The sequence below is a fragment of the Cottoperca gobio genome, chromosome 9, assembly GCF_900634415.1.
Source record: "Cottoperca gobio chromosome 9, fCotGob3.1, whole genome shotgun sequence".
Taxonomy (NCBI): Eukaryota; Metazoa; Chordata; class Actinopteri; order Perciformes; family Bovichtidae; genus Cottoperca; species Cottoperca gobio.
This window is the reverse complement of record NC_041363.1, coordinates 4,065,963-4,088,066: the sequence shown is the minus strand read 5'-3', so window position 1 is coordinate 4,088,066 and position 22,104 is coordinate 4,065,963. Positions and strand designations below refer to the sequence as shown.

General features: G+C 45.1%; 3 protein-coding genes across 3 annotated transcripts in view; 2 read left to right on the top strand and 1 right to left on the bottom strand.

Annotated features, from left to right (window-relative positions):
* Positions 1 to 804: 804 nt before the first annotated feature.
* Positions 805 to 8,376, top strand: anapc5 (anaphase promoting complex subunit 5). The gene is given in 19 exon segments (XM_029438959.1): positions 805 to 973; positions 1,117 to 1,333; positions 1,419 to 1,498; positions 1,712 to 1,821; positions 2,235 to 2,478; positions 2,679 to 2,745; positions 2,863 to 2,964; positions 3,061 to 3,251; positions 3,355 to 3,436; positions 3,538 to 3,630; positions 4,019 to 4,200; positions 4,451 to 4,586; positions 4,720 to 4,794; positions 6,025 to 6,146; positions 6,234 to 6,341; positions 6,517 to 6,622; positions 6,624 to 6,665; positions 6,997 to 7,159; positions 7,419 to 8,376. Coding segments are annotated over 18 exon segments (2,322 nt in total). The 5' UTR covers positions 805 to 973; positions 1,117 to 1,135; the 3' UTR covers positions 7,640 to 8,376.
* Positions 8,377 to 10,514: 2,138 nt separating this feature from the next.
* On the bottom strand, positions 10,515 to 15,548 carry ggt1a (gamma-glutamyltransferase 1a). The gene is made up of 12 exons (XM_029438972.1): positions 15,376 to 15,548; positions 15,146 to 15,276; positions 14,972 to 15,061; positions 14,593 to 14,785; positions 13,859 to 14,019; positions 13,549 to 13,698; positions 13,004 to 13,140; positions 12,399 to 12,586; positions 12,183 to 12,310; positions 11,094 to 11,206; positions 10,878 to 10,991; positions 10,515 to 10,661 (listed from the first exon to the last, which is right to left on the bottom strand). Exons 1-12 carry the CDS (start codon positions 15,546 to 15,548, stop codon positions 10,515 to 10,517), a joined length of 1,725 nt encoding a protein of 574 aa, XP_029294832.1.
* Positions 15,549 to 19,326: 3,778 nt separating this feature from the next.
* Positions 19,327 to 22,104, top strand: part of lrrc75ba (leucine rich repeat containing 75Ba) — a 13,195-nt gene continuing 10,417 nt past the window's right edge. Inside the window, exon 1 of the mRNA XM_029438983.1 lies at positions 19,327 to 19,988. Within this exon, the coding sequence (XP_029294843.1) occupies positions 19,704 to 19,988 (285 nt within the window). The 5' untranslated portion in view covers positions 19,327 to 19,703. The remainder of the gene's footprint in view (positions 19,989 to 22,104) is intronic.

The following is a 22,104-nucleotide window of genomic DNA, read 5'->3' as shown; positions in this document are numbered from 1 at the left end:
TATGACGCTGCTGATGTAGATCTTCATGAGGCTTTTATCCACAGAGACATTGGATTTTCCTTGTAGTCTCTTGAATTACAGCATTAATCTGGATAAGAGGAGGAGAACAGTGCAGAGAGATGATCAGAATAAATAAGAAACGTACTACCAGAAGTAGTAACAGTGTTTTTTATATAGTGTCCCAAAATCCCAGAATTCCTCGGCGTGTGTGAGGACAAATTGGGCTCTTTAATATGAAGATATAATTAAATATATATATATCATTTGGACTCCTCTCATTTACCAATGTGTCTGCTTTCTTTGGTGAAAGCTGATCTGGAGGATGTGTTGAAGATGCATACAGAGCTTTCTGCAGCCTGCTCTCATGAGGTGTAACTATTGGCTATTTAAAAAAACATAAAGCTTTATTCACTGGAAGTGTCACTTGTGTTATTGTGTCCTTGACATTTAGGGGTTGACAGTTGGCATGAGTGTCTTTAAATAATGAGGACTTCCTGCCATCTAGCGGCCACGACATGATGAGGGATGAAACTGGGCTCTACTTCTGCACAGGATTTACCATGGTGAAGACACACAACCACTTCCGGTGAAGACCTTCAAATTAAAGCTGTACTTCCTGTGACTGACCACGGGAAATGTGTGCTCAAATCCTTGAGTATCGGTGTTTGAAAGCAGAAAAACGTCACATCAACACTCTTTTAATTTCTTCTGTGTTGTTGTTGTTGTTGTTGTTGTTGTCCCAACTTTAAATAAAGTTTAATGAAAAAAAAGTACTGTCTCTTTATGACGTATTTTTAAGGGGACAGAAGGAGGGCGGTTGTTTGAAAGCAAGAAAGCGACTACCGTCAACATGTTTGAAATACACCAGATTACCTAAAGAAGAAGTTCACTGTCAGTAAAATGTCTTATCTGCAAATGAGCCGGGACTAATGTTGATGTATTATTGCCGTCTTCTCAGGACTTCTAACTGACGGTAAACAAACTTAGTATGCTAGCTAACTGTTAGCTAACGCTAGCTGCTGCTGTCAGTTTGGCTCCCGGTTGTCTTTTAACTTTTATTTCCGATAACTGTTGACCCAGTGTACAACAAAATTGGCTTTTCTTTCTTCATCGTAGCCTAACAGAAGCCATCAAAATGGCGAGTGTCCATGAAAGTTTGTATTTCAACCCTATGATGACGAACGGAGTAGTCCATGCTAACGTGTTTGGTATCAAAGACTGGGTGACTCCCTATAAAATCTCTGTCCTGGCGCTGCTGTACGACATGACTGCGTCCAAAATCACACTGCCAGAAAGAAGACGACTTAACAAACTCATCCTGCCCTTGCAGCAGGTTGGTTTTTATGAATGTAACGTTTGTTATCTTGCATACCAGCTGTGTTGCATTGTTGTATCTGCTCTTTCACATTGGTTATCAGGGTCCAGACCTGACTCTTGGACAATTCCTGAAGACTGTGGAGGAGTGTTGCCCTCAGACTGCATATGCTGTCAAACTCAGGTATGCTGCTTCAGTGTGAAAACTTTATTTAATTACTCCATAGCATGCAACATTGTAGGTCTGGTAACAGAAAAATCAATATTAGGGTTCTTGCTTCTTTATTACTGGTGATTTCACATCTCCTCAGTTCAGGAAATGGACCATACAATGTCACAATAGTGTTAAAAACATTGACTTGTCTAGTTGCTGAGGCCATTGTTTTTTCCTTCAAAGGCTGCATGAAATGGCAGACGGAGAGCTGAAAGACATGGAGTACTTCTTTTCCACTCTTCCCACTCCATTCACTGCTTTTGATTCGGAGGCGTATAAAACCAGTGTTGTGGGTGAGTAGTACACGTGATGTGTCGGATCTTTAAGGTTTATTTCAGATTGCTTGAAGTGGGTCTTAAAATGACTGTTTTGTCAATGGAGTCTGGTGGCTTTCAAGGGAGCATAGAGCTTCAGTTCTCTGTCAGAAGGGCTGTCTGATGGCAAGGTAAAGCAGTTAAAATATCTTTAAATATAGCGTACATTTAGATTGTTTTTGTCTTAAAACATGTTGCTGCTGCCCCCATTTACAACTGCTTTGTTTCCACGTCATTACTCCTGTCTTATTCTCCAAACTAGGGGCGTGCCGACAGCCATCGATAACAGAACATCTGAACTATCCCTTTAAAGTCTGTTTGGAAGTCCTGAAATGTCTGTGTTATTCTTATTCAGAAGACTTGCATTCATTGATGTCTCCCCTGTTGTTTAGGTCTTTTTATGAGACACATGCTTCTGGCCTACAACAAGCTGTCTTTCAGTCAGGTGTACAAGCTGTACAAGTCCCTGCAGCACTACTACCACAGTCACTACGCAAAGCCTACTGATGGGCAGGTGGATTTGCCGGCGCTGGTCGCTGACGACTCAGACATGGACCTCACCAGCACTGAGGATACTGTCGGGGACAGAATAGACCGAGAGGAGATGGACACCCCACTGCACGAGTCAGAGCTTCGGTTAGTTAATAATATAATTACGTTCAAGGGACAAACCCGAGTGTCTCACTCTTACTTTGTGTTTTGTTTGTCTGCACCTACCACTCTGTACAGCAAAGGTGTAAACCGTGACCTCCGACAAGGACTTTAGTTTTGATGTTTTTGCGATCGAGCAGATTGTTTAAAGCCGATCTCGTGTGTTGTGTTTGACTCTGCTCTAGAAATGACAATACTCCAAGTAGAGGTCCCCTGTCACAAAAACAAGCGGAATACTTCCTTGCAAGACAGGTGAGTATTCAACTCAAGGAACTCTTAGTATTAGTGCCATTCTGTCTACGTCAAACCCAGATGTGCCTTTTGTAGCAGCGCGGGACTCTTACCGTTTGTGAAAACATCTTTCTGCAGGCGTATCTCCTGAAGAACGATGAGAACAAAGCTCTGAAGCCCGCTGCGCTGCAGGAAGAGCTCAACAACATGCTGAAGTTTAACCCGGACTTTGCTGAGGCGGTGAGCTCCAGCCACTTAACTTCCCTGTTACATCAACAAGTCTATCAGAGGTGGTGAATAGTCTCATCAGCTCTGTGATGGTTACTCTCTCCTCAGCATTACCTAAACTACCTGAACAGCATGAGGGTCCAGGACATCTTCCTCTCGGCCCACTGCCTCTTACATTATTTTGACCGCCTCATCTTGTCTGGAAATGAGGGAAAGAGCAACGGGGATGAGGGCTACGGCCGAAGTCTCCGCTACGCCGCTCTCAATCTGGCAAGCCTGCACTGTCGCTTCGGCCACTAGTGAGTGCAAGAACTGTCTGAGCAGATGAAAAAGGTTCCTACACAAGGAGCATCTGTATAAAACGAGGCTTACATAGCTGTTGTCTCTTTGCCTGTCCCTCAGTCAGCAGGCTGATCTGGCTCTACAGGAAGCTATCCGCATTGCCCAGGAGTCCAATGATCACGTGTGCTTGCAACACTGTCTGGTAAAACACTTCATGTGACTGCTGTACCTTGATTGATGGTTCATTGTGTCTGAATTGAATATGTGCGTTTTTAGTTTACGTCTATTTGTGTCCCACACCAGAGTTGGCTCTACACACTGGAGCAGATGAAGGGATCTGACAGCACCGTATTAACTGAGGATTCAGTGAAAATGGCTGCCCATTTCTGCCTGCCAGTGAGTGCAACATGAGCTCTTAAATAAGAATGTCTCTATTAAAGTGGCTGTTTATTATTAGCTGAAATGTTTCATTTATCCAGTGAACTGTAGACTTAGTAATGAGCATGATCCTAACATGAGGACTAATCATGTGATCCAGTGTTTCATGTTCTGCTTAAAGGTGACACTTTATCAATTCACAACAGGAGGTTTGGCTCTTTGCATATTGAAAACTGAGCCAAAGCAATCATGGAATATTCAATAGTTGTGTCCTGAACTGTTCACTCAGTATTCCTTCGTACAGCAATACATAGAACGCTTAATAATAAGAGAGATTGCACATTAAAACACAGCTTTCCACACGTACTGCTTAACCTGATCTCTGCATATTCTGTCTTTGCTGTAGTACTTGGCATCTCTGGGCATTCAGTCTTTGGTCCAGCAGGGGGCGACACAGGGTAAGACGGCCCACAAACTGATGGATGCACTGAAGGACACGGACATCCTGCACTGGAAACACAGTCTGTCGGAGCTGATCGAGATCAGCCTGGCTCAGACTACGTCCATATGGAGGATGTACGGCAAGAGGTCAGCCTCTTCAACCTGCCGCCCCGACACCCAGTTGTCAGTTGTGTTTACTGACAGTGAACTGCATGCTCACACACAACCTTCACTCACATTAAGTCACTTCTGTGAGACACGGTTAGAATGTCTCGTGTTCTCATGCGTGGATTAACATTTCGGACGTCGAATGTACAAGTACGAGCATAAAATCTACAAGTGTGGGTGTAAAGAGACGAAATCTCTAAATCCTTTAATGTGCCTGTGTCTCGTGCAGCACCATGGCTCTGCAGCAGGCCCAGCTGCTTCTCAACATGAGCAGTCTGGAGCCAGTCAACTTTGGGGTCCAGCAGAACAACACGGAGGCGTTCGCCGTGGCTCTGTGCCACCTGGCCGAGCTGCACGCTGAGCAGGTAACACATTTGGTTTGATCTGGTCTGCCTGCTTTTGGCCCCGCCGCTGCATAGTAATAAGTAATAAACATGGGTCAGGTCTTCTTTCCAGCTCCTGAGCAGAGCTCAACATGTATGTGGTCTTCTGTTGCAGGGCCTGTACGGGGCAGTTTCAGAGATCCTCCTGCATCTGAAAGAACAGTTTCCTCCTCACTCGCAGCATGCCAAGGTGTGTTCTCTCACACACACTGTGTTATTCAGTGCTGCCCTACAAAGGCAGAGAGCACTCACTGCAGAAGTTGAGAAAAGTTTTCAGGCTGACTGACAGATGACAAGTTGTAACTGACTTCCAAAGGCTTACTTTTCAGCCAAAATAAATCATCGCTATATAACCTTTATAACAGTCTCGCGGGCCATAACCTTTTGATCCGGCCCTCGAGGTAATTCATAAACACACGCAAAAAAATTAATAAAATCTAGACAGCAATATTTTAAACGGGTGATTAACTGTTTTTCCTGGCCACGGTCAGGGTCCTTGAACACAACACGAGCGGAACGTGTCATCACGTGGTCATGTCATGTCAAAACACTTCAATATTAAGCGAGATTGACATCAGTGAACTCAGCGTGGCGAGTGTAAAACAGAGAAAGCAGGATGCAGAATGTCGCACTTTCCAGGAGAAATGGACGAACGATTATTTATTTGAGGAAGTAAAAGGCCAGTGTGTCTAGTTTGTGCGGACGTACTTGCGGTGAAACACGAAACATGCCGAACTGCACGAGCTGAAAGGACGAGTGTTTGGATAAAGTTAACGCTCTTCGGTGGAGTTCGGCCCAACAAGCAGCTCTCTGCAGAGCGGAACATACAAACATGGAGAGATAGAGAGGTAGACCCCCACACCAAGAACAGACTGTTCCACCACTGCTGTGCAGTTATCACTGCCATGTGCAATACTCACTTTATTTATATCACACTTGGTACTTATATTATCTTTTATTCTATTTAATTATTGTGTTCTGCCTTTTTACTTCATATGTTCTTCTGCTGTGACGAGATACATTTCCCCGTTGTGGGACTAATAAAGGATTGTTGATAAAACAGAAAGATACAGGATAAAAAAAAGTGAAATGAACGAGCTGTGTCAAACAAATTGCAGCGGTTATGAGTTCAGTAATTAGTACGGCCCTCGAAGGATGTTGGTGGTAGACTGTGCAGACTTCTAGATGATCAACCCGGTGAGCCGTTACTGCCGTTAAGCTCAGTTTTTAGCTGATGTTTTCACATAAATTATAGATTTCGATTGCGTAATATTTATTTATAGTTTGGTTTCTGTCTTAAATCAATTTTGACCAAATATGAAATGACTGCGTTTTGGCTTCCTGGCGCAGAGGGGGAGACTTGCTTGATTTTATTCTGAGATGCTTGATATGATTTTGTTCACCTACATTTCCACTTCAGCTCTGGATGCTGTGTGATCTGAAAATCCAGTTTGAGAGACATATGAACGAAGGGAAATACCATTTGGCAGAGCCGCTCGTCACAGCGATCGCCGCCATAAACAAAACCGAAGGTCTCTACAGGTAACACCAGGGCACTTCATCCTAACAATGGCTGCCTCATACATGTGTCATTTGTTGTTGGAGCTGTAACGGCGTGTTTACTGACAGGAAAGGTCAAGTTCTGAAGGCTCTCAACCGGAGCACCGAGGCGTACAGCGTCTTACAGCGGCTGCAGGTGCACTGTGAGAGGACCAAGTGTACGGAGGTGGTCATCAGGTAGATGGACACTTTATCATTTCAACTCACCTCAACTTAGTCTACCTTCTTTTTTTTATTTGGAAGTGAATTGACTCATCTATTTTAGTGCTGCCATAAATATTTAACGTTCGGGGATCTGTCTGTGCTACATTTCTTCTCGTCTCCATCGCTGCCTCTTTATGTCTCCATACAGAGTTATGCTTTCCACCGCTGAGCTCCACTGGGAGTCGTCGGGCTTCTCCACAGCTCTTCCTCTCCTCCTGCAGGCCTTGTCTCTGGCCCGGCAGCACCACCTACAGTCAGCTGGCCTCGGAGACCATCCTCCACCTGGCCTTCACTCAGGTCAGCCACAACAGGGACACACTGGAGCGCCGTGAACAGCTCCGTGAACACACAGTGTGCACATCAGCCTTCTGTTATTGCAGTGCGGCTGGTGGAAATGCAAAATAAAAGCAGCACAACATTGTTTCTTTAGACGAGGCCATTTTAATTATGGAGCACCGTTTCAAAGTGCTTTACAGCGGCATGTAATTATATTACATTCTTTGCCCCTCCTTACCTCCTCAGAGGACGTTATGTTTTGGTGTTTAATCGCTCTGAGCAAAGCGGTCTTCTTGAGCGTCCACATTACATTAGCCATTCTAGTTGTTTTGGTTTTCTCTCCTCTCTGCAGCTGATGTTGGGGGTTCCTGAGCACGCTCTGAGAGTTTTGCATGAAGCCATTGAGCCTGTTCTGGCTCACGGGTCGGTCATGGACAAGGGCCGAGCCCTGCTGCTGACTGCCCGCTGTCAGATGGCGGTGGCTGGATTCAGGCCAAACGGGCAAGGGCAAGCAGGTAACAGCCTCAGGGCCCCCGCCGCACACTGATCCCATAGAAATAGAATGAGAGTAGAACAGACACCCTCATTCAAATCAACATCGCAAAGAGCTGTGACCTTTTGTAGCGGGCGAACTCCTTCTGTTTCTCTGGTCAGTGCACAGTCCTGAGCGCCATTTCCTTTTGAAATAGTCAAATGATCATGGTAAACACGTCTGGTCTCAGTCATAGTGTCATGTCATCCTTTCACACACTGCGGCTCATTGTCTCCCTGCAGATTTGCCTCTGGCGGTTTTGGCTGTTGACACGCTAAATGAGGCCGCAGCCTATTTCTCCAAGCTCAACTGTAAGGAGCGGCTGCGGGACGTCCACTACCTGCAGGCTCAGCTCCACCGTTCTCTGGGTCAAACCTCGCAGTGCAACAAAAGTGCCATGCTCTTCCGGCTGCTGGACCAGGAGCTGCAATCCCCGGCACCACCGGTCTCCATGCGACTGTAACTCCACCCTGTCCGACAACAAACTCATTCTGGCTGCTGAAGACGACCTGCGACCTCCTCCCGCTGCTGAGCCGAGTCACTGCTGCTCATCACTAGATGGTGGTGAAGATCTGTCTGCTCCAAAGCATGTCATTTGTAAATATTTAGGCAATTGGTGAACTGTTTGCACGCAATGCTCTGCATAATAATTAGAGAGGACAATGTCAGTAGTCATAAACAAGGTAGACCAAAAATAGGGCCGTCGTCTCTTCACTCGTGTTCGGGTACAGATTTGAATAATGGCCCGGGGAGAACGAGGTGTTTTGAATACTTCAACCACAGCAACAGGCGCTGTTTGTCAGACAGACATGGCACGCCTTCCGACGGTGTAGTAGGAACGTGGAAAGTGTATCAGGAGCTGTCACCGATGCTGATGTACCCTCCGCTCTATGATGAACGAGGGTAATATCACAGTTGGCTACAAGATGAATGTGTTCCAGCGGCGTGGATGATTCATATTTAGCCAGAAGAATACAGATGAAGCTGGAATCCAGAGGGAGAACTCGTGACCACGTTTCTAATGTAATAGACCTGCGATGACATGACACCACATACTATCTGTATTCCTCTGACACGATTTGCGATAACGACCTTTTGGCGGATAACATAACATTTCCGTGTCCTGACGAGCCTGTGATGACATCATCGTCATTACTCGCTGCACTTCTTTCAAGGAAATAAACGACTCATTTCATCTTATTTTGTTTTCAGTTTATGTGATTAATTGTGCGGGTGATGTACGAACATCTCTTCGCTTATAGATTCAGTAGTTTTTAAAGTTGTCCATAACTTCCTGTGCGAGCGTCTCGAGGGGGATTAGAGCCCATCTGCGCAGACCCTCTGAGAGTTCCTGTTGACTGAGTTAAAGTGCCATGTTTGGCTTCATGTCATCCTCTGCATAAACAGATGGATTCCAGCGGTGCGTAGTTACAGCGGGCCTGTTCTCTATGTAAACATCACACAGTCGTGTGAAGAACGCTGCTTTCACAAGTGAAGTCTTTACACTGTTGGCCCAGAGCCATACGGTCCCTGTGCTTACACGTCTGTCTGATTACAACTAACAGTGTGTGTGTGTGTGTGTGTGTGTGTGGCGTTCAGTTTCTGCTCTTTACGTTGCCGAAGTTGGATTCAAACCTCTTAATTTCATCCTTCAAATTGCACAGAAGCTTTCTGTTTGACTTGTTACGAAGAGATTGTGATGCAGCAGAGAGATATTACATTTATTTTAAACCTGAACAGATGGAAAAGCAGCTCAAAATATATATTAAGCTCAGAAAAGTTATGAACGACAGGAATCTTACTTTTTCTTTTACCCAACGGCAACTTGTACTTGGTTTTTCATTTTCTCAAAGAGCGCACACACACACGCACACACACACACACACACACACGAGTGGAGACATTTAGTGAAAACTGATTGAAAGTCACTGGACAGTGAAAGTCTCCTCAGAGCTCCTGCACGCCTTTTTGTTTACCTCCTTTAACCTCAGTCGTAAAAACATTTCGTGTTTTAGTGCTGAAACGGTGAGTTATTAATCACACTTAACTGATAACGTGTGTGTGTGTGTGTGTGTGTGTGTGTGTGTGTGTGTGTGTGTGTGTGTGTGTGTGTGTGTGTGTGTGTGTGTGTGTGTGTGTGTGTGTGTCTCCTGCGTTAAATGTTTTTAATACATGAGGTTACAGAAGAGGATGAGGGCGACATGTGAAATATGTATTTGCGGAATGTCACCACAGAAACCTTGTTTGTAATCCTGCATATATATAAATATCTCACCAGCGTGGATCCTCCTTCAGCGATAGAAAGTGAATTAATAGATAGTTAATTATAAAATCTTTGAGGTTTCTATTTTAAAATCTTTAAAGTAGCCTGAACTCCTTAACTGTATGAGGTTCAGTGTCGACACAACAAACTAAAAGAGAAGATGATATGTGATGACTTCATGCCTCCTTCATACTCCAGTTACAGAAACAGCACAGAAATACCCAGAGGGTCCGTGTGGTAAAATATAACATCTTTGTTCAAAATGTTTAATAACAAGCATGGCAACAAACATGGCATAAGAACAATGCATGTTTTAGAAAAATATATCTGCAAATGTATTTTTCAGAATACACTATACGTTCACGTAACCTCTACTCGATATTAAACATTTACAGACCAAAAGTCAAAACAACACGGTCAGTTTCCTCTCAATGATGTTCCTTTCAGGATCAACTTACACCAGGAGGAAGATTTAGCCAGACATTTTGGTAAAACAGGCAAACAACCTGAGGTGTCCTTACTTTTAATTGGTATCATAACCCCCCCCCCGCTTCTCAGACAAATTGTCCATTTATTCACAATAGCTTTTTCCTTAGACAATAAGATAAATGAAATACTACATGGACAACCTACAGCCAGAAACCTAAGAACATTTCTTATTATTTGCCTCATTATTGGAACTTACTTGTTTTTAATGTGTTTTTGATACAGTTTCATACATAAAATAGGTTTATTATATAAAACAGAGGGTATGTTGGGCTTCCCTATCCCCCCCCACCACCAAATAAAAACGTCCCCAGTCCCCAGTAGTGATGATACAGGAGTCAAACTAGGTGCAACCTCTTATTTTACTTCAAAACTCAAAGATAATGCCAAAAGAAAAGAGGAAATGTGATGCTGAATAATTGAGTTTGAGTAAAAGAGGTTTTGGAATAGAGTCTTTTTCCGTGTTTGAGAAAGTGGTGGCTGTGTCTCCATAGCTTAAATGCTGCTTGAGTCTTCAGTGCAGGCACTTTGTGTGTTGTGGCTCAGTCCGAGTGTCTTTGAGGAGCACAGGAAGGTCCCGGAGCGACGCTCAGTATCCTGCTGGATAGCCTCCTTTCCTGGGGTCGGACTCCGCGCAGAGACGCTCTCCCTGCCGCACCACCGCTTGGACCACGGAGTCCGGAGTCGGCAGCAGCTGTGTTACGTGGTTCTTCTGGACCAGACCCTCCAGAACACTCTGCCATGGTATCATTGCACAAACACAAACATAGAGAGTCTTGTGCAGGTGGTTAAAGGGACAGCTCACCCCGAAATAGAAATAAAAACGTGCTACTTATCATGAGAGCTGAGGTGTTTGCATCTAGATGTTTGAACTTCAGAGACTAAAGGTAAATAAACACTTGCATCATATATTTCAGATGTTGTGCATCACATGTCTCCACGTGTGACTCACCTTTTCAAAGCCCTGCTCCACTACTGTCATATTTGGGTTGAGCTGATTGTGAACTCTTGGCTCTGTCACAGCTTTCTTTAGGTCATAGTTGAAGAACAAGGAGTTCAGGATGACCTGTTTCAGTCAGGGGGGGGGAAACAACCTTCAATTTCAAAGTGACTGTGTGCGTCTGCAGGAGGGAGATGATGATGATGCATGCCAATGAGTCACACTTACTAAGGCAGTCGCTGTGGTGATTTTTGTGCCCCCGGACGCTCCTACAACCATTTTCACTTTATTTTCTTTGTCAAAGATGATCGTAGGACACATGGAAGACAGCGGCCTTTTTCCTGCAACAGATAAACAGAATGTGGCTACGACTGTTTTAAAGCTGGGGTAGGCAGTTTTCTGGAAAAGGCAAAACAAAAATAAAAACAGCAGAAATTGAAAATAGAGCCCTCATCCTGCAGCTGTCCCCTCTCTGTTCCAAGGCATACACTCCATGCAGTTACCTGTACCTGTAGTCATTCATTTCAAACATCAACCCAATCAGTGATCCTGATGCCGCCATAAATCTGTTGCAAACTTGTGGGCCTGTGAAGCCCTTTGAGAGGACGTACTGTGATTCGAGGCTCTAGCTAGCGACATAGCCGTGAGCCTTTGGCTGGAGTTAGAAACGTATCTGTTAAGGAATTTTGAAACTGGACCCGTTTCCATAACTGTTGTTGGTACACACATGTCGATATGCTCAAACCCTAATGCAGGTACATGTTTGGAGATGTGTTTCTTATGGCAGAGCACATACAAATCGTCTTTAGGTCAAAGGTCAGCCCACAGAATGTTCCTCCTCAGGTCGGGCTGTTCCCAGAACAATCCTGAGCTGACCCTGGGACACAACAAACCCCAGCTGTGAAGATAAGGATGCAGGCGCAGTGTATTCAGACTGGGTGCGTCAGGGAGCTGCTGTGACGCTCTCACTCACAATGTGTTGACTAGGATTCGAGGAGCCATCTATGTGATCCATCTTTAGGTAAACGATTGATGGAAGGCCTTGTTTAGGATTAACGTGCAGACAAAGTGTCTGTTCTCCAGAATGAATGGTGGCGTACGATGTGACTGCTTCTCTGCGTTCGCTTGTTTTGTTCATCATCTATTCTCCTTGATCGAGATCTAATAAACCCTCAGAGTGAGACGTCACTTCGGTTGAGGAAACACGGGGGACTTAATTTAGAAAAAAACGCTGCAAAGCATCAACATGAGTCCAAAAGGCATGACCTAAACAAGGGGTTGCAGTAAAACACGTGTGATAACTCAGTCCAGCCACACCTGGTTGAATGAAATTGTTCGGTGAAGGAGGGATTCCAAACCCGTTGGTCATGTACGGAGAGCTGAAGTCGTCCATTTCATCGTTGAAAATGATTCCAGTCGATCGAGACATGACTTTGGAACCAAAGCTGGGGATAAATACAAAGTCACAGATCAGCAAAAGTGTTTCCTCTGTGACGGGCAGCTGCGTGTTTCATTGTGAAGGAAAGACCTTACTATAAATTAATGGTGCTGGTGGCTGCCACAGCGCTTCCGTCCTCAGCCATGACCGACAGGTGAGCCGTGCCGTGGTTGTCGGGCACAAAGTAGTCTGGCTCGTAGTAGCTGTCTGGGTGTGTGGTGTCGTCTGTAATTTTGCTTCTTATGTCATCAGCAAAGAAGTCTGAGGTCATGTTTAGGATGAGCTGAGGAGAGCAGAAGTTTCTGACGTGAAAATCGTAAATTAAAGTTAAATAGCAGAGCAACTAATAAAACTGCAATACTGGCATCAATACTATATAATATACTATATATTGTATTATTATTTCTATTGTTCCATCTTTATTAGTGTTCTATATTATACTGCAATGCACATATTGTACCTACTTTATTCTAATTTCCTTTTTTTTCTTACAACTCCTCTATGTTTGTATATATTTTATTGTAAAATGAAGCAACTGTAACATAACCATAATTCTCCCAGCGGATCAATACAGTATTTCTGATACTGATTCTGAACACACTGGCTGGATAAATGCACATGCTGCTCTTACCTATAAACTAGAAAGCTCCAAAAACAAATCTCTGACGTGTAATAATAATAATAATAATAACATACTTACATCGGTAATATTGAGATAACGTGGGTCCCCGAGTCTGCTCCTCTTGGCGTAAGCAAAGCGAAAAGCCTCTACGATTCGATGGTACGTCAGCGTCTTCTTCTCTGCTGTGGACACGCTTGTGCCTGTGAAGTTGTACCCTGCAAAACATAATACGAGGGGGAAAAACACGTGTGCAGTACATGAAGAAGAATCACATGATCTTTGTCTTCTCAATCATTGTGCTAAAGAAAACCTTTCAGTCGGTGGCAGGTCATTAAAACCGTCAGTAGTGTGGGAACACATTCCTCCAGATTCATTTACGAACGCATTAAATCTTATCCCTAATTTAACATGAATGATGCCACTTTTTATTTAAGGCATGACTAAAGCTTCTCCGCCTGAACAGATGGGGTGTTGATGGCAAATCAAATTTGGCAGGCAGACCTGAGAAGCCGCTCTGTTTTCTGCTTCCAAAACGGGCAGAGAAACATTCCCAGGGACGACCTGGGGAAACCTGACATCCTTTCTTCTACATGGCTGCACAAGCACTTGGCCAGGCTGCTCACCATCCACTATGTTGAGTATGAGTGCCAGCACCGGGCCACTGGAGGGGGCGTCTGGGACGTGCATGGTGTATTCCCCAACGTTCAGCTTCAGAGGGTTCTCATTCAGCACAGGCTGGTACTCCAACAAATCATCCAGGGTGATAATGCCACCTGGAATGAGCACAGAGGTGTCAGAGTGAATTTATAATGCTCAAATGAATGTGCCAGTAATTATGGTATTTCCCATTTCCAAGTCTCATAAGAATGAATTAATAGTTTGAGCGTATTCACTATCTCTAAAAAGAACAATGAACAAACAAAAGCATGAGACCTGCCGCCTGGATGTCCTCGACGATGCTCCGTGCCATCGACCCGTTATAAAACACATCAGGACCCTCTTCTGCTATTCTTTGGTACGTCTCGGCCAGCTTTGGAAATCTAACTATATCGTTTTCCTTCAGTATGTTTCTTTGAGAATCACAAAACACCTCACTGGAAGATGATACAAGAAAAAGAAGAAAACCAGTTAAATTGTAAAAATGTGTTTTAAGTCTGCAGCAAATTAAAGCCGTTACTAGTAGAATGTGAAAATGTCTGGCTCTGGCGCCCCCCAGTGGCATCAAAAGTGGCGTGTCACTGCAACTTAAACATTCCCTGCGACCCAAAAAAGCAATTTTCATTCAAATGAATGGCCGCCATCTTGGAGTCCAGTGTCCAGTTCTTATAATACATCTATGGAAGCTGTAGCTAGGAGAGGTTTAGCCTAGCTTAGCATAAAGACTGGAAATAACTAGCATGCCTCTGCATCTACCAGCACTTCTAAAGTGTAATGATGAGGTGTTTAGTATTAGAGGTGCTGGTAGGTGGAGTTTGTTTACCTTGTGACAGAGCCAGGCTAACTGTTTCCCCCCGTTTCCAGTCTGTATGCTAAGCTAGGCTAACCATCTCCTGCCTGTACCTTCATATCTAATGTATCTTCTCATCTAACTCTCGGCAAGAAAGTTGTCATCGTCATGAAATAAAACGGCAGAGTCGGTGAAGCCACTGTTGCTTCTTCACCCTCACCACATGTTGGCGTCTCCTTGAATGGAGTCTTTGCTCTTGGAGATGGCATGAGCCAAAGCTTTTCCTATAGGAAAGCCATCACGAGCCAAGGCAATGCTGGGCTCAAACAGGTCCTTCCATGGCAGCCGGCCATGCCTCTTGTGGGCCATCTCGTAGCCGCGGATCTCTCCGGGAATGGCTATCGACAATCCACCTGTCGTGACGAAACAGCAACACCACTATTTTGAATTTCACAAGCTCTTTCTCTGTGGCCTTGAATATTTGTCCTCTCTAGCGCTGATACAACATTAGAGTCACATTACAGTCGCTGCAACAGCTTTACAGTGAATCTTTTTCTCCTTAGTTACTGGGAAATACTCCAACAGCTTGTGGCTAGTACCTGTACGAGAAAGCTTGGTGTTGTTGCCAAACATGTCTTCAGTGGCGTTCATGGGCGCCGTCTCCCTCGCATCAATGGTTTCCACCTTCCCTGTTGAGCAGAAAACGAGGACAGATTGCTGATGCTGTTTTTTGCTTGGTTAACGTTTTGGTAGCTTATGATGCACACACTCACCTGTGGCAGCGTCATAGATGATAAAGAAGAGCCCTCCTCCGATGCCCATGCTGTGAGCGTTCAATAGGCCGACACATAGCAATGCAGCGATAGAAGCATCCACGGCTGAACCATTTTTCTTCAAAATGTCCCTGGAAATACAAGAATACACTTAGTAGAAGCCGGCACTCGCATATGCAGAAACATCATATCACTGTGTGTCACAAGCAAAAGTCTGAGTGCCTTCTTACCTTCCCACTTCTGAACACTTTCCAGCATCAGCAGCTACAGCAGCCTTTGAATAGATGTGGTCCAAGGGGGGAGGTGTGTTTTTCTTCCCCAAGCCAATGAACACCCCCAGGAACAGGCTCACTGCAGCCACCAGAAGGACCACCAGACCAGCAATCAGGGACTTCCCAACCATTTTCCTGCCGGGGAAAATCAACACACCTCACAGTGAGACAGAATCCTTCAGTGTCCTCTCTTACAAACATGACCTGTCGTTTTCACAGCGTTAGCAAAACCTTTACACAAATAACTAGAAAGGTACTCGAGGAGCGCAGACCTCCGCCATGGCCAAATGCCCTATCTCGCAAAGGTTAAAAAATAATTAGTATATCCAGCCCGTGATTCGGATCAGCTCCAAACTTTTATGAGTTCTTTCTTTGCCCATTTCACACCCTCCCACCGAGTTTCATGAAAGTCGGGGAAGTGGTTTTTCCGTCGTCCTGCTGACAAACAAACAGAACCAGAAATTTGACCTCCTTGGCGGAAGTAACACCGTGAAAAAAGGTGCATCTTATCTTTCCGTCAAGAAGGGAGAGCAGAACGTTCCCTCACCTTTGGTGGAAACCTTTTGACAAAAAGAAGAGAGAAGAAGGAAGCTTGGCCGTTCAGCTGACTCGGCGTGTGTCAACAGTCATGACAAGGTGTTTACTACCCTACCCTAACCCATGACCAGCTTCACTTATTGGTGCTGATGTGAACATGATGTGTCATCTTAGCTCAGGTGTCACAATGGATAATAAGCATGTACTTAACTTGTAAGTTATAGACACATGGAGAGAGAGAAAGGTGTAGAGGAAGACGGGGGTGGGAGGGCAAAGGTCATTCTGTAACTACTTTATGTTTTAGGAACATTAGCAATGAAGTGATAAGGTGTTGCGGTTCAATCAATCATTCAACCAAATGTCACTTTTTTTTTTAATGATGGATGCCTCCCTTTCCTCACTTTGGATTGAAACTCTTGAGTTTGTATTTCTAGTCGTCTATAACCTTCCATTTCACTCTGATATCAATCTGGCAGGCTTTGCTAAAGTGAAGGTGAGAGTGATTCGTTTACAGATGCCAGCAGCATTCGTCCCTGACTCAGGGCTCTGTGTGATTGGCTCAGCCGACAGCGTTGCCATGCTCAGTAGCCGTGTCACAGTCTATTTGGCTTATTCTGCAGGCATCCTCAGAGCGATTGAGATGCCTGAGCCTTCGCCCAGCAGCGCAGGTCCAAGCTGCCTGGAAGCGTTGGTGACAGGAGCTTCTCAATAGCAAATACCCTTCTGTGCTACCTCAGCTAATCCAGTGTGCACTCCTGTTGCTGGGCCTCAGTGATAAAGCACTGTCAAAGGAGCCTGTGGGCTGCTGCTCTGTCCAAATCGAATCACTACTATCCTGTTCTGGATCTCCCAGCTTCAGAACCGCCCTAAGGAGGGCAGTTTATTTAATGGACAGAGCTGATTTATAGCGGAAGACAGCAATTACATATCTGTCTGTTGCAGATCACAAAAAGCCTTCCTTCAGCCTTTGTGCACACGTCACTGTCACTGCATGGGGGTTGCTTTACGAGAGACCAGCTGGAGCTTGTTCATATTTGTATCCCTCAGCCAGAGGTTTCATTTTGACTTTGCTGGGAGGGATGCAGTCCGACCCACCAGGTCTCCTTCCAATTGTTTTCTCACAATAAATGAGAAAGCTTGTCGATAGTACTCGGCAGCAAATCAAATCACACACTGCCGTTGTTCCTCGCTGACAGGTGAAACGCAGCCTGCAGAAACACTTACAGCAGAGAGATGGACACACTGGGAAAAGGTGGTGATGACGTGTTTTTATGGGTGGCTGCAGTCCTTTAATGATAGGGAGACTGTTGTGAGCAGCTTCTTCTATCATAGCAGTAATAACTCGTTTGTGTTTTGGTGGAAGAAGAACGTGTCTTCAATCCCAAATTAGTTTGCTTGAGAACCCTTTTAAATGTTGCACTCGCTTATATATTGTGATCAGATCAAGATGTTGTGACAATATTTTCCTTAATTTGATAGTCAAGAGGAGAAGAAGGAGAAATGCAACAAAGTGTCCTGACTATTAAATCAGACCATCAATGTCTTGCTGCTTCCTGTTGCTGCGCTGCAGGATTTGTGCTATCATGAAAATGTTGGTTTTAGTACCGCTGTTGTCATTTCTGTATTTTATATGTTGGTACTTCTTAACCTGACACGTGGTTTTAAAACATCTTGCCAAAGGTGTGCAGTGGGAAGACAGCTGGCTGACCGTGGCACATTTACAGATTAATGTTGTGTTGTTGTTAAAATAAGAAAAATCCACTCATTTATTGACTCATTTTTAAGAGGCAGAAAGAGTTAACACTATCTGGTAATTAAGAGTAGAAAAGCAAAATAAATATGAATCATTTTGCGTTGCATAAAAGTGTTTTTCTGTTTTCCTGTAGGAACTCCAAGGCCTCGAGACTCACGAGACGTTTCCTGTCGCCTTCTAAACGCCCAAACCTCCAGTTTGTAGCGCAGGTTTTTCTGTTTAAACGTTTAATCTGAGATAACCTTGACAAAACCTCCAGAGCCACAGCGCTATTATACAGCTGTTGCACCTTAATAATCCCACAAACCCTCAGACTCCTCCGAGTGTTACGCCTCACAGGGCACCGCTCCATCCAGTGGTTGCAGTACTCTTATTAAAACTGTCAAGGGTCTCGCAGTCCTTTGATGGTACCGTGAGATACTTTGCATAAAATATATTTTTAAGTACCAAAGTGGAAAAAGAAAAGTGACACAATGTTAAATGTCCCCTTTATACATATTTCAAAATGCATAAGAGCAGGAAAGACAGTTGCATGTGTTGTACAAATGAGTAATTACATCAGCATTGCTTGGAGAGTCAAAGCTCTGACAAAACAAATTAGTAGCATGGGGGTGATGCATTCAATTAAAGGCGCCATGACAATCATGATTACAACCTCTAGGAAATATGCAGCAGGCCGGGTCCGGGGAGGAAATGGTGCAGCCAGGGTAATTATTTATTGGAGCATCAACAACCCTGCTCCACTAAACAAGGGTACGCCTGCATCATGTTTAATATCCAATGAGTAATTCTGAGCCACCTGCTCCATAGAAATCGGGGGCCGTATTTGACCTCTAAACTAGCTCAATACAATCTATAATGTGATGTATTAGTTGTTGCAGTTTGTATTCTAATGTATTCTTTATATTGTGTATTGCATTTCCTCCTGTCTTATAATCTTCACGTTGATCCAGTCCGTGTAACGTTACGTTAGTTTGTTTATTGGACTGAATCTAAAGTGGCAGAAACAAGAAAACGACCCGAGTATTCGTCTTGTCTTCCCGGAGGCAGCGCAGCCAGGAGAGCAGCCCGTCGGGGGGGGGGGGCACTCTGCAGCCGCCTCCATCACACGGAGCCTCCATCAGCAGCTAAAGAGACGTGAGCTCAACCAGAACAAGCCCCAGTCCTGCAGACACAGCGGGCTGCTGGACCTGTGTAACGGCAGAGAGTCTGCAGTTCCTCTGTGCTGTGGCTGAACTCCAGCTAACTGTGTGTGTGTGTGTGTGTGTGTGTGTGTGTGTGTGTGTGTGTGTGTGTGCAAACAAAGACTTAGTGGAGGTGCAGACAGGATCTGACAGCTGGTGCAACGGCGGACTGTCAACAGGAATGCTAAAAAGAGAAATTCACATGTGTACAGGGCCAATGGCAGTGCACTTATTATGTCAACTGTAGAAGAAAGACCACGTGATGTCCATCAAGACATCACGTGTTCTCATTTCTAGTTATTTGGAGGATTGCGCATGATTTATCAGATTGCGCATTGGATTGCCGAGATATTCAAAACAACACTGGCATCCTCTCTTGTATTCTCCCTCGTAGATGCTTGTCGTCGTGGGGGGGGGGGGGGGGGGGGGGGGGGTACGCGTAGTGGGCACCAGATGATGCGATTGGTCGGACGCTCCACGTTGCTCAAACCTAAACAGCAGCGTAAAGCAGAGACAGCCGGAGGATGAAGCAGCCGGAGCATCCTCATCATCTGAGCCAGGCGCACGTAGCCCGCTGTGTTGAAAAAAAAAAATCCAAATAGCAACGTGTGACTGGTGCAAGAGAGTGTGGTGATACATTAGACTGTCGAGAGATATTGTGTGCACCGGATCCAGGCAGCTACGCAGCGCCAGACAACACGGCGCTGTTTTCTACCACCCGACAACTGAGTCTGATCATGGGTTTGTCCTCTTGGTAATATTGTCTGAGCTGCGACACACACGCCGCCTGCATCCGTAGAGAAAACAACACCATGGGTTCCAGACTGAGCAGGCAGAGCAGCCTGGACAATGAGAATTTCTCCAAAAAGCGACGCAGGCTTCTGGATAGCGCCGGAGAGAGCGACAGGGTCAGCCGAGGCGGCGGCGGGGACTTTCTGTTTGCACTGATGCTGAAATCAGACAAACTGCCTGGGATGCTGCGGAGGACCAACCACAGCCCGTACATGAGGCGAGTGGCGTGGATCAAAGACATCCAGAAGCTGCTCCGTGACCGTAGGATTGAGCAGGCAACCGAGGTGCTCAAATTACTGAGGAAGGTAAGGAGAAACTGCACGTAGCTCGGCCTGAGCGCAGGGAAGTCAGACCTGTTTACACACTGCACTGCTGCTCTCAGCCTGCTTTGATGTGCATGCAGCCATACATCATCAAAACATCCCACAGCAACAGACGGAGAACAAGCAGGAGCTGCTCATGTGTGCACTTTAATGTGTTCTGCATGTCCTAAATATCTTGCAGTGCCACAGGTGCGTTAACCGCTTCCTGCAGGCTCTGCTCTGCACCCCTGACCTCTGACCTTTGAGCTGACTGCATGCTTGGCCTCACTACCTCCACTGTCAGAAGCATTTGTTAGTATATCTAAAGTAGGTCACAGGCAGAGCAACACGTTTGTTTTCAGACAGCTGTGACTCACCGCAGCGTTCACTGTGGGTGAACGTGCTCCATGTTGACATTTGAATTTGACAGGATAGCTTGCGCTCTAGATTAGGAAATGATCAAATGCAATGCCAATGCATTATCCCACATTGCATTGTCTTTGGATGGGGTGTGGATATATATGGATACAGATTCCACAAACGCATCCTCCACCATCCTCCCCACATCTGTCCTTGTTTCCTCAGGCTGTTCTCAGGCTTCCATTAGAGCGACCTGCCCCCTCCATCTCTCTCCACTCCTCTCGCTCTGTAATGGCCTGTGCTCAAGCAGCAACAATGTCAGCCCTGGAGTCCTGTGTTCCTAGATACAAAATATTATTCTTCTCCAAGGGTTTTTATTAACTCTATAAAATGAATGAGCTCTGTCGTGGCTTTATTGAAGTCTTTGTTGTGCATGTTGCTGTATTGATATGAAACCCTTTTGTTGTGATTACTTCTGCAGAAACACTGTTTGTATTGTGTTTTTAAAAAGCTTTTGTTGCAGTAAAGGTGATGCAGTCTCCACTTCACCGTGACAATCCTTCCAAGCAGATGTTGTTGTTGTCGTGACCTCGAATATGTCCAGCTCCACTATACTGAGTAAAGGATGTTGAATCTGTTTTTAAAGCCCTTTCTCACCTGTGTGGGATATGTAGGATTAAAGGAATATGTCGGTGGATGGAAGATGTGGCAGCAGCCCTGCAGGTCTAATGTGTTTGCTTGCCCTCAGTGCCCCCTCTGTCTTTTAGCTGTCGGCCAATCCAGTGTTAATTACTGTGAAGCATCGACACAGGAGAGAGTGGAGCCTCCTTAATCAAGCAGAGGAGACAAACCGGCCGGCCTATAGGCTCCATGACAGCCGCGTCACAGGGGACACGGGCTCTAAATGGGCTCCACTTTCATTAAATAAGCCTTACTTTATCTTTACTCGCAGCATTGCAGGCAGATATCTGAGAGATTCTGTTCTCTGAATTGAAAAGGAGTTTGTGGCAGATTGAATTGGTGTGTGTAACAGTGAGCCCTGCTCGAGCTATGAAAAAAGATCTGAGGTCTGCTGCAGATATGGGAAGGATTCATGGCTTCACGCTGCGCTCGCACATTACAATTGATCGTGTCTAAACTCAGAAGGGAGATATTTTTAAACCTTGTTTTTCAGAAGGGCAGATGCAGCATGGGTTCAGTCTGTGTTTACTGTTGCCCTTGTTAGGAGGGGAGCCAGTAATGCGGAGCTGCCAGCCTCCCACTCGCACTGTCTATTACAATCAATGTCGATTGTGTTAGCGAGAAAAGAAGCGTGTGCGTGCAGGTGTGTGCACGCTGTATGTGCATGTCTCTAAGGCTTGCTCCTCTCATTAAATCTGCACAGGGCTGTCACAGTTTGCCACGTTAGGACCTTGACGATAGACGTGTTGATGAAGGCAGTTCAGTACACACAGTTGTCTCACCACACTCAAAAGGTCATCTGCAATCTCCTCTTTTTTCCAGCTGGTGTGATTTGTTTTTTTTTATTATCGCAGATCTTTTTAGATTTGTCATATTTATGTAAGGAAGCTGTCATGACGGCTGTCAGATCTGACCTCTTTGCAGATGTATTTATGTGTCGCACAAACCTTTAAATGACTCAATATCTCACATTTGCCATATCTCTATGAGATGAAAGAAATTTTATACCAAGTAAGATACCTTAACGGTGGTTTGAGATATACGCAAGTGTTAAATATAGCATACGGCCTGGGGATTA